The sequence below is a fragment of the Megascapheus bottae genome, chromosome 21, assembly GCF_031878675.1.
Source record: "Megascapheus bottae isolate mThoBot1 chromosome 21, mThoBot2.hap1, whole genome shotgun sequence".
In the NCBI taxonomy this organism is placed as follows: Eukaryota; Metazoa; Chordata; class Mammalia; order Rodentia; family Geomyidae; genus Megascapheus; species Megascapheus bottae.
The window spans coordinates 38,975,379-38,988,020 of NC_143529.1; the positions used below are offsets into that span (position 1 = coordinate 38,975,379).

The 12,642-nt window shown below is 48.8% G+C and overlaps 1 protein-coding gene across 1 annotated transcript in view; it reads right to left on the reverse strand.

Moving 5' to 3' along the window:
* The window catches only part of Ndufa10 (NADH:ubiquinone oxidoreductase subunit A10), a 34,058-nt gene that overhangs the window by 14,768 nt on the left and 6,648 nt on the right, over positions 1 to 12,642 (reverse strand). Inside the window, exons 4-8 of the mRNA XM_090355169.1 lie at positions 12,469 to 12,555; positions 11,595 to 11,716; positions 9,269 to 9,348; positions 6,271 to 6,325; positions 2,798 to 2,883 (exon numbers count right to left, since the gene is read on the reverse strand). Coding sequence (XP_090211295.1) covers positions 2,798 to 2,883; positions 6,271 to 6,325; positions 9,269 to 9,348; positions 11,595 to 11,716; positions 12,469 to 12,555 — 430 coding nt within the window. The remainder of the gene's footprint in view (positions 1 to 2,797; positions 2,884 to 6,270; positions 6,326 to 9,268; positions 9,349 to 11,594; positions 11,717 to 12,468; positions 12,556 to 12,642) is intronic.

The following is a 12,642-nucleotide window of genomic DNA, read 5'->3' on the forward strand; positions in this document are numbered from 1 at the left end:
GACTACTGCTGGTGGAAATCAGGGCTCCTACAGGACTCAAGCTTGAGCAGACGGCCAAGGAGGACAAGATGGCCCTGGCTGAGTGCCAGCAACTCCCCTTCCTGCAGCCCGAGACGCTGCCCTGCACACAACCCTACCTCCAGTGTGGGTCCCGAGCCACGGACTCCTCATTGTACAAGAGTGCAGCAGAGCAGAGAGAGCACTCGTGCAGGCTCAGACACAGACAGCTACTGGACAAGGGAGGACGTTGATCGCGGAGTGGGATAACAAAGTAGAGGAGGACCACTTAAAAAGTGGGGGCAGAGTTCCAGCATCAACAGTAAGGAGCGATAAGCTGTCACTCCATCCTCACAGTAAGAAAAAGCTGTGAGACATCTCTTGGTACCACAGAGGACGAGTTCCAGGACCCAGAGGAGTCCAGCTGACCGGGAGATCATTACAACCTAGAATGTCCCCTCATGTGCTTTAACAGTCCAGAACACCAGGAAAATGCCTCCTACAAGGCTGTGATGCGGCTTTAGGAGTAACAGCCAAAGTACACACATTAAGTGTAATTGCATTTTTAATTTTTTTTTTTTTTTTTTTTTGCCAGTCCTGGGCTTGAGCTCAGGGCCTGAGCACTGTCCTTGGACTTTCTCAAGGCTAGAGCTCTACCACTTGAGCCTCAGCACCACTTCTGGCTTTTGTCTATGTATGTGGCACCGAGGAATCGAACCCGGGTCTTCACGCATGCTAGGCAAACACTTTAACCACTAGGCCAAACTTCCGGCCCCTTAAATTTATTTATTTATTTCCCCAGTCTTGGGGCTGTACTCAGGGCCTGGGCACCGCATGGGTTTTCTCAAGGCTAGCTCTCTAACTTGAGCCACAGCACCCCTTCCAGCTTTTTCTGTGTATATAAACCCAGGGCTTCATGCATGCTAGGCAAGCACTCTACTACTAGGCCGCACTCCAGCCACTGCATTTTTTTTTTCTTTTTTTGCCAGTCCTGGGCTTGAGCTCAGGGCCTGGGCACTGTCCTTAGGCTTTCTCAAGGTTAGAGCTCTTCCACTTGAGCCACAGCACCACTTGTGGGTTTTTCTTTTTTTTTTTTTGGTGGGTCATGGGGCTTGAACTTTGGGCCTGGGTGCCATCCCTGAGCTCTTCAGCTCAAGGCTACCACCCTATCTTTGAGCCACAGCCCTACTACCCATTTTTCTAGTGATTAATTGGAGGTGAGCGTCTCACCATTTTGTAGTGCTCAGGCTGGCTTTGAACAGCAATCCTCAGATCTCAGCCTCCTGGGTAGCTAGGTTTACAGGCGTGAGCCACTGCACCCGGCCTTCTGGCTTTTTCTGTGTACGTGGCACTGAGGACTTGAACCCAGGACTTCATGCATGCTAGGCAAGCACTCTACCACTACACCACACTCTAAGCCCTAACTGCAATTTTTAATAGACTTTATCCAAGGCTGAAATCTATGAATGTGGAACCCTAGGTGTGATGAGTTAACTATGCTAAACACACACACACACACTGCACAGTAGCAATAAAGGAGTGATTCCAGCATGGGGGGAAGGGGACCCACACCAGTCGTGGATGTGTGTGACCAAGGGAGCAGTCAGGGGCAGGGCTGGCAGCACGGCAGGCCCAGGGCATAGCCTGGGCAGATATTAGAAGCTCCACAGCAACTGTAAAAACATGGAGGTCTGTCCATCCCCTTTGTAATAACAATAAAACACACACTGCTGAAGTTGGAGGTATGACATAAGCTAGAATCCCACGAAACACTCAACTAAGTGCAGAGGAGGTGGGAGAGAACAGACCAACAAGGAGAAAGTGGGAACCTCACTGTGCGTGCGTCCAGGCCAGCAGTGCTCCCTTCCACGTGAGTGCTCCGAGCAGTGAGAGGCAGGAAGGGCCAGAGTGCCTGCCTACCTGCCCTTCACAAGAAAACAGACTGCGGAGCAACACCGCCCTTCATCAAAAGCACAAGTCGCGGTACTAACCTCTGAGGGAGGACAAGGAAAGGATCAGCACGCACAGGGCAACACGTAAGGCCAAGGAAATGCCTCTCAGAAGTCACCCACCAACGCACAGAGAGCCCGGAACAGGCTGAGAGAATTCACAGGGGAATCTGTGGTTGAGACGCTGACCCTGTCTTTCAGAACCTGGCAGGTCCAGCCACCGGGTCAGCGAGGACAGAATCTCCCAGTCACCATGTCCACCGGCTCTGTCTCCAGAGCAGCACCGGTACCAGGCTCACATGCAGCTGACGCTCAGCTTGCTTGCTTGGCTGGTAACCTAGCACTTGAGCCACACCACCACCCTATCATTTTGCTTGTTAACTGGATATGAAGCCTCATGGACATTTTAAGCCAGACTGGCATCACACGGTGACCTTCCAGGTCTCAGCCTCCTGAGTATCTGGGATTCCAGGCATGAGTCCACGGAGCATTAATGGAGACAGAAGGCATGTGTGGTCTGGACACCTGACCATAGGTCAGAGAGAAAAACACGCAAGTCCAGCGGGCATGAGGCCTTGGATTCAAAAAACTAAATAAAATAAAAGGGAACTATGATTCTAAAAGAAATGCAAACGACTTTCTCCAGATCTCGCTCCTAGGCACACATGGGAAGCAAGGGTATCAGACAGCTGCACGTTCCCATGCAGGAGTCCACGCTCCTGCCCCACCCCACAGCTGCCCCACCATCAAACACCACCACCACCCCACCCCACAGCTGCACCACCATCAAACACCACCCCCCACCCCACAGCTCCCCCCTCCCCCCACCACTGTCAAAAACCATGACTCACCGCATCCGCAGAACATGGAAAAAGGTATCATCCACTTTCAGCCAAGGGCCTTTGTTGTAGGTGAGGTACTCAATGTCATTCACCACCTAGGAGAGAGAGAAGAAAATCCCAGCTGAAGGGCACTTAGGAGACTTAAATGAGGAAGCATTACACACGGCCAGCACCTGGCAGGAAGAAGCACACCGCCAAAGTACACAACAACGTGACAGTACTACCTCCTAATGAAAGGAGGAGCTGAGTGCTTCCTTCACATGGCTCTGCCTGGCCAACACTGGACTGCACGGTGCCAACCATACTAGCAGCTTGGGAGAACAAGAATCAAGGCTAGAGGGCCGGGAGTTTGGCCTAGTGGTTAAAGTGCTTGCCTAGCATGCATGAAGACCCGGGTTCGATTCCTCGGTACCACATACATAGAAAAAAGCCAGAAGTGGTGCTGAGGCTCAAGGGGTAGAGCTCTAGCCTTGAGAAAGTCCAAGGACAGTGCTCAGACCCTGAGCTCAAGCCCAGGACTGGCAAAAAAAAAAAAAAAAAAAAAAAAAAAAGAATCAAGGCTAGAGGGGAAAGCCAGCATTTACAGACTACTGACATTCTCCCAGTTTACCCTAAAAAGAAGACAGCCATGGAAACAGACTGGGGAACCCAATCAACAACTCCCAGAGAGACCCAGGACCCAGAGTGACCTCCCCAGAGAGACCCGGCACCCTGAGTGACCTCCCAGAAAGACCTGGCACCCTGAGTGTCCACCCTGAGTGACCTCCCAGAGAGACCCGGCACCCTGAGTGACCTCCCAGAGAGACCTGGCACCCTGAGTGTCCACCCTGAGTGCCCACCCTGAGTGACCTCCCAGAGAGACCCGGCACCCTGAGTGCCCACCCTGAGTGACCTCCCAGAGAGACCCGGCACCCTGAGTGCCCACCCTGAGTGACCTCCCAGAGCGACCTCCCAGTGAGCAGTCTTTTCAGTGCAACCTCATTCTCATGCTCTCTGAATAAGTCCTAGCTCCACCCTCTGAATACAGCTCAAGAATCTGAGTCTACTCAATGAATTGATAACAATCTGCCTTATGACTACTTACTATATAAGCCACATAAACATTCTGCCATAAACGTAAAACAAATAATCTAAAAATAAACCTATCAGCTCCATAGCAACCAAGTAGGTAAGGAGGTAAAATACAACCCACTGAACCAAGCAGAGCGAACCAGAATGGCAAAGGACTCATAGAGCCAGAGGCAGCAGAGCCGCCTGCCCCCTGCCCTTCACTCTGCTGGTCATGCGGTCAGCACTGGACAGGCCTGCGGCCAGCTCCGCCCACAACTAGCATGGACTGTGGGGCCCTGATGTCTTTCACCACTTTGTTAGTGGTTTATTCTAATTCATAATACACACGAGTTCTGCTTTTTATCAAGCAGGTAACTTCAACTTCTTCCAAGCCATTTTCTTCTTGAAGGAACCGATTTTGTCACATTGAGACACATACCTCCCTATTTCTGGACTCTGAGTGTTGAGAGGTTTTTGGTTTGGGGTAGTTTTTGTTTGTTTGTTTGTTTTTGTGGTACTGGTCCTAACAAGGTAATCATACCACAAGGTTGGACTTTGTCTTATTCAATTATGCTATTTGTTAATTCTTTTCTTTCTTTTCTTTTTGTTGCCAGTCCTGGGGCTTTCAACTCAGGGCCTGGGCACTGTTCTTGGACACTTTTTTCTCAAGTCTAGTGCTCTACCACTTGAGACACAGCACCACTTCTCGTTTTCTCTGTACATATGGTACCAAGGAATCGAAACCAGGACTTTGTGCGTGCTACGCAAACACTTTATCACTAGGCTATGCTCCTGGCCCTGCTATTTGTTAATTCTTATATTATTTTATGGTATGGGAAAGCATCACAACTTACTTATTTTTCCCCTTGGCTACTACATTTGAAGTTTCCTCAAAACTCCAGAGATGTACTAGAAATTTACAGTATGGACAGACATGGAAAAAGTGGCTATCTTTAAATGATGAATTTTTCCCACAAACTAATCAATTTTCAGTTTAACACAAATACTGAAGCAAAATATACAGCATTTTTTGCATCATTACCACCTATAATTTTAACATCATTGATACAATGTTACTTATTTTCAAAGAATCAGAACTTCATGGGAAAGTAATGGGTTGGGGACAGGAACAAAGTGATTTGCCTGGTTTCTGAGCATCCTGTACAGGAATCCAACATGAGAAGAACGATCACTGTCAACAAATGGTGCTGGGAAAACGGAGCATCCATCTGTAAAGACGGAAACTGGATCCCGGCTGTACCTTGCACAATGATTGACTGAAACTGGATCAAAGACCTCTATATCAGACCTGAAACCTTGAAATGAACACAAGGAGTAGTACCAGCATTAAAACTTCCTGCATAGGTAGAAACTTTCTGAAGAGAGTTTGAGGAGCTCCACACATGAGAGAGAGAAAGAGACTCAAAAATGGGATTGCATCAAACTAAAAAGTTTCTGTACAGCAAAGGACATAATTTCTAAGTAGAACGACAGCCAACAGACTGGGAGATCTTTACTAGCAACACATCTGACAAGGGTCTAGTATTAGAATAGAGCTCAAAAAAACTAAATCCCTCCCCCAATTAATAACCCAATTAATAAATCAGCAGAGGAGCTGAACAGAAGACTTCTCAGAACTAAAAGTGGTCAATAAACACATGAGGAAATGCTCCACATCCCTGGCCATAAAGCACATGCAAATCAAAACCACACTGAGATTCTAGTTCATCCCAGTAAGAATGGCCAGCATTGAGGAAAATTCCCACTGTTGGTGGCAACGTAAATGAGTACAATCACTCTGGAAGGTGGTTTGAAGATTTCTTAAGAAACTAAACAGAGAACTTCCTTATGACCAAGTGAACCACTCCTAGCATCTGCCTAGAACACAAGCTGGGATATAGTAACGACACCTGCACATCCATGTTCATTGCTCCACTATTACAGTGGCCAAGATATGGAAACAGCCCAGATAATAGTATTTTATTCAGTAGTAGCATTTTACTCATCCATTAGAAAGAATATTATGCCATTTGCAGGAAATACGGCCTGTTTTCTCTCCTACGTGAAAGCTAGCATACATGTTAACATGCAGGGCCTTATGAGCCTATGCACAGACAGACTGACAAAAGGGTAGCATACTTCGTATGCTCAGGGGAGGAGTCCGCAGGTGTAAACCCTCTGAACGAAGGAAGTGACTGAAACAATGTGTTTTGAAGGAAAGCCGAGGGACACAAAAGGAAGAAGAGTGAGCAGTCGTACACCGTTGTTCATCCGGTAGAACGTGAGCTACGTAGTGTGAGGGTGCGCATGGAAGTGGGAAAACGGGGACAAACGATGGAAGGGGTGACAGCAACAGAGATGCACAGTACTCACAACTGACAAACTGCACAACTACTTACTAAGAATGCCCACTCTCCCAACCACTTTCTTACCTTCTGTGAGATTTCAACTTCCCTTGGGCTGTACTGTAAAACCTCACATTGCCCACTGTAGGAAAAAGCAAGACAGGTTCAGTGTCAACATGAGAAACATGTAGCAATGAACAGATGTCGGAGTCACCTGCTCCCAGCCTGACGCAGCAGCCGGTGAGGGGAGCAGAGCACGGAGGCCAGGGTGCTGCTGAGCCTGGGGCGGGGCATGCCACAGCAGTGCCAGCAAGGACAACAGCAGGTCTGCTTCCTGGCTTGACTCTCCTGTCTTCACTACCTCCTGCTTCACAGTGAGCCGCCCTGGCCACCACTGTGGAGAGGTCCCTGGTGCTACACCTGTACTCCACTGCATCACAGGCAGAGCAGCTAGCTTCCCCAGACTCTGCAGTGGGCATGGCAGGTGCGGCAGCCATCGACTAGAACCAAACCTCTCCCCAGTAACCTGTCTCAACCCAACCATGCCACAGGGTAGCACTAGCTCAGTCCCCTGAGCCATTGGTCCTTTGTCTAGGCACTGGTAAATCACCATGAAGTCTCCAGAAGAAGGGGAGAGCAGTTCACTGTTTCCCGTTGTCCAACCAGGTGATGATTGAAAACCAGCAGGCTGGTAAGCGTGCACCTCCCGAGATAGAGGAGCCACCTCAGCCATCTCCCAGATACCACAGGACCTGCGCAGACGAGCCATCAAGAGGCCAGACCAGGAGCCTGCACAACCTGAAACCCAGAATTACCCCTTGCTAGAAAACACCTTCTGATGCTAAAACACCAATGACTTAGGTTACATTATAACTTATTTATAATGGCTATTATATATTTTCTGAAAGTTTTAAATGAATGAGTCAAGTTTCATAATGAATTTCTAGGAGAAAACTAAAGACCACAGAGTATAGTCAGGGGTCTATACAATTCACGTAAAACCCTGCATGAAATACTTCTGGCACTTGCTCTTCTAAATATAGCAAGTGACCCATAATTTGCATGGCTACTGTAAATCTAGACAGCTTGTGCTGTCAGAGTGCACTTCACAATGAAAAGAGACTTACTGAATCTACACTAACAAGAGGGGTCACAATGAGTATGCACCTGGAAAGCTAACCAACACAATATATGTGCCAGCACTCACAGGTACATCCATCAAATACCAACTTCCTGAGAATACAGCTCAGCGGTGAGCTAGGTACACACAAAACACTCTGCCCAAGGGCAGCCAGTGACACAGCACCCAACACAAGCAGGACCTTAAACTTTACAGTGACTACGCTGCGAGGATACCAGCAGACACTGGCTGAGCTTGGCCTGAGACACCATTACCTGGAAGTAGTCAGTGTGTAAACCAAGTGAAAGCACAGTGCACCAGACCAGGCATCCCTGGACATGGCTCCTAGCTCAGCGTGGACCTCACCCATTCCACAGACTAGCCAGAGGGTCTACTGTGTACTTTTCCCTCTGTGAGACTGAAGCAGGGGTAAATAGACTACACAGACCAAACCGACCAACCTAGACATTAGCTACCATTCAACAGTCTAACACTCCCTGGGCACAGACGACCTGAGCTCTTCTGTACTAGAAACCTCAGACTCAAGTTTACTCCGAGGAATCAGGGATGCCTCTCTCCCCAGGTCAAGTATGGTCCTCTCCTTCATGAGTGGATTATGGCACTGGACAACCAGAAAATTGGCAATGATCATGAAGGTCCCCTGAGAAAGGACTTTAAGTCACAGAGCACAGCACCCCTGGAGTGCTATGTATACAATGGCCAGCCTCTCTGCGCCACACAGCATGCACTCATCGTTCCAGGAAGCACACGTGGTGACGAGGAAGCTGTCCTAACTTCCTTGAGCCTCTGAGACATAGCTGGACTCCAGAATGAACTGGACTGACAAAATACTGATGCAGTTTGAGTGTGCCAAGCCCAGTGAAGCAAGATACTTAACCGGCTGCTAGACACACATCATCAGGAAGGCCTGACGGGCAGGCTCCTGAAAGCAACTGCCAGGAAAGAGGCAATCTTGCTATCTGTGGGCAGGGGAGACTCCACACTCCCGAGGCTGGGACCAAGCAGTCCATGGAAGACTGGGGAGGAAATACCTCTCAGCTGTATTTCTATACCTAAAAGACCCTTAGAGGGATTTCTGGAACTGGAATTCAAGGGTTAGCCACCTCTGCTTATGCTGTGCATTTACCTCTCTATATTAAGTCGGGCCTAGATTTTAGAGACAGCTTCTTCTCCTGTACTCAAGCACATCTTAACAATAGAGCAGAACAGGGGAGAGGAGCCCACAGGCCACCGTCTTCCCAGTGGAAAACAAGCTTACTATGGGAAGTGGCAACATCAGCTGCAGCGTTTATGGTGAAAAAGTAAAAATAAACACATGAATTAAGGGCGGCAGCAGCATGGCCTCATGGGAGAGTGCTTGCCTAGCATGCACCTACGCCCGAATTCGATTCCTCAGTACCACAAACACAGAACAAGTGGAAAGTGGAGCGCTAGCCTCGAGAAAGCCCAAGGTCGACTAGGGGCATGTACATAGACCAAGGCAGCAGCAAGAACTTCCCTGCACAGCACACACAGACCTGCAGAGGAACCAGCCAAAGCCTGGAGGAAAACGCACTTCCTCTGTGCTCCAACAAGGCAAGAAGTGCACAGGGAGGAAGACAAAGGGGTGGTGTCCTCTCTTCCTCTAGCCCACTCCAAGCACCTATGGAAACGAACTCTCATCCACATCACAGGCACTGAGGACTTCAAGGAATCCTGGGCTACTGACTCAAAATGACCCGTGTCCTCCAGTGCTGAAACACGATATGGACCAGCACCTGAGACGTCCAGGGACATAACAAATCAGGAAAAACACTGGGAAAATAAGCCAACCTAAACCCCACAAAATCAACCCAAACCGTCGGCTGCTATCCTGGTTCCCGGGACAGCACCTAGCCCAGGAGAGGAGAGACAACTGTGTGTGAGGGAGGCTCTGTCCCACAGCGCAGTAGGCGCTCGGCTCACCTCATCTCAGGCAGAAAGGTATTCTTATAGGCATCCTCGATGTCCTGGAGATACGAAGCAGTGACCTTCACTTCATGTGGCTAAACAAAAGCAGAAAATGCAGAGCAGGTAACAGACATCTTTTTTTTTTGGTTGGTTGTGGGGCTTAAACTCAGGGTTTGGGTGCCGTCTTGAGCCTCTTTTTGTTCAAGCTAGCACTCTATCACTTGAGCCACAGCACCATAGCCAGTTTTTGAGCGGTTAATTAGAGACGGGTCTCACGGGGACTTTTCTGCCCTGGCTGCTCTGAACTGTGATCCTCAGATCTCAGCCTCCTGAGTGACTAGGCTGACCGGTGTGAGCCACCAGCACAGAGCTAACCAGACATCTCTTTTATTTATCTGTACATACGTAAAATGCAAAGACAACCCACAGCACTGCTTTCTACCATCAAGCCAAGCACTACAGGAACTGTGGGGTGTCGGGAAGGGGTCTCAGCACAAGGAAAATTATTCTCAACAACAGTGAAGATGTACCCTGGCTCAGTGAGCGCAAAGACCCTCCATAAAGACCCACTACTTGCTTTCCACAGCACTTGGAGACCAATGCAGAGATGAGGACAGACCAAAGGCCTCTCCCAACTGTCCACAGCCATCTCCAGTCAGAATGTCTACTTCTCTGCCTCTTCCTCCCTGTCAATGCCTTCACTCTCTCTCTTACCTCCCTTGCTGTCTGACGTGTGCTAAGTCAAATTCCATTCTTAGTAGCAGGTTTTAGCATTTAAAACTTCCTAAAAGTTTAACAAAGCCAAGGCAGCTTTGCTTTCTCCCTTCACCCTGCTTCATTTCCATGGCCTTTACCGAGCTTACTTCCTTGTTGCCACAAGTCTGTCTCACAGAACACAAGCTCCTGCAGAGAGACAGTGGCCTCGCACAGCAGGGAGGGACAGGAAGAAAGACAGGGCAGCCTACAGGTTTGAGCCACAAAATAATGGAAATACTCTAAAAATGATTGTGGTGGCTACCTAGTTTGGTAAATATGCCAAAGATCGTTGAGTTATATACTTCAACTAGGTGAATTTAATGGAGTATAGATTATGCCTGATGAAGAGAAGAGGGGACAAGACCACCCGTTCAAGAGCATTTCCTGCTTGCCGTGAAGGAGGCCGGGGAAAACCTGGCAGGGCAGAGGCAACTGCATTCCCATGTCCACCACCAAAAGGGCCTCGTTTCCAGAGGAAAGCTGCTGGGGCTGGGCGCTGTCCTACCCTGAGCATCATAAACCAGGATAAGACAAGCACACCTGCTCAGCCATGTTCATCACTGCACTATTCACAATAGCCAAGGCAGATGCCCCACTGCAGATGAACGGGAACAAAAACTGTGGTACATATATGCAATGGAATTCCACATGGCCAACGGACAAGATAAAATAATGGCATTCGAGGGGAAGTGTATGAAACTAGAGAAAATCATGTTGAGTGAGGTAAATCAAGACCAAAGGAACAAAAGGCGCATGGTCTCCTTGATATGTGGATATTAGATCCAAACAGTGCAAGAGTGAGGACTCAATGGTCGGGTATCCAAGGTTATTGTCACAGTCCTGGAGATAAAAATTTAAGTACATAGACATAAAAAAATCTTTGATGGGATATATACTCTATTGACAATGTTATATAGATCGATATGAATCTATGACATACAAAGCCTCAGCTTAATTATGTTCTAAAATTTATGTGTCAGTGACTGTATACAGAGATTCCCTTCTTGAATACTTGTTAAACATGGCATCTGAAATATGATGTAAAATATCAATATTAGGGGCTGGGAGTACGGCCTAGTGGTAGAGTGCTTGCCTAGCATGCACGAAGACCCGGGTTTGATTCCTTGGTACCACATACATGGAAAAAAGAAGCCAGAAGTAGTGTTGTGGCTCAAGTGGAAGAGCTCTAGCCTTGAGAAAACCCAGGGACAGTGCCCAGGCTCTGAACCCAAGCCCAGGTCTGGCAAAGAAAAAAAAAAATCAGTGCTAATAAAAATCTTTTAATTAAATAAAAAAAAGGATATCTAAGAAAGCAAGGGAAGGCCTGACACTACCCAAAAAGAAATGTGCTCTTTATCTAACTTAAATGTCACCCCCTTGTACATCACCTTTATGATTAAGAAAAGCATGACATCTTATTTTTGCCACTCAGCTACAGTAGGGAGGAACAATTAAGATGCTGGTGACCAGCCCAGCCTGGCAAACAGCAAGCTCCCACGCTGAAAACGACTAGCAGTCAATACGGACCAGAGGCACGGCTCAAGTGGGAGGGGTCTGAGGACAAGCCCCCGCGAGGCGGACTCACATTCCCCTTCTCCTGGATTCGCCTCTGGATCTCGGGCACAGGCACGTCGATGTAGATCACCAGGTGGGGAGGGAGGAGCTTGTACGTGGTAAGGCGCTTTACCTCGTAGTAGTGGTCCACACCTGAAAGGAAAGGGGCCAATCCGCTTCAGACAGCCACACGCCAACCTGCTGCACATCATCTCACAGAGCAGAAACCGCCTGGCACCCATGGGAGGCAGGGGCCCTGGGGAGGGGCCTGGCGTTAGCCCTGCCTCACAACCGACAGTGTGAGCACCAGACAGCTTGCCAGAGGCCACAGGACCTGTTTCTGAGGACACCAGATGCATAGGGACAAGAGGGTCAGAAAGAGGCCCTTCTACAATGTCTCCCTGCCTGTCTTCTGCAGCACTTGGAGACCAGTGCAGACAGAGATGAAAGCCCAGGGCCTCTCCCCACTGCCCTCTGCCACCTCTTGTCAGAGGAGGATGACATTGGCAACACTGCAGAGCTGGCACAGAGGAAGTAAGACATCACAATTCCATCCTGCCAGACAACCCCAAGGCCTAGGGAGAGGGACTGGTTCCTAGGGAATGGCTGTAGGAGGGGTGGGTATCTGTGCTGTCCAGCACCTGGGTTTCTATCCACAGGGAGAGGGCAGACAAGAGCTCAGTCTTCCTTGCAGGAATGCGGTAAGTCATGGCGTTCAGTCTCCAGGTAACAATCCCGCCTACAACACTCAGAGAACAGTGCCCCCACCCCCACAACCCCTAGAGAAGCTGGTGCACATGCTCATGCGCCCATCAGGGAGAATGCCTGCATCAGGGAGCCCGTGTCTGCACATGGAGCTGTTCACACAACAGGGACAACAGGGAGCTGGTCTGCACAGAACTCACACTGCTTTCGGATGAAACCCTGCTTGTACATAGCCTCCAGGAAGACAAAGTCGCTGTAGATAGAGCGTTCCAAGACTACACCTTGTCCTATTGAAATCATGAAAACAAACATTAAAACCCAGAGAGATAAAAAGCAATATGAACTAGAAATTTCAATTTACAAACAGAAAAAGA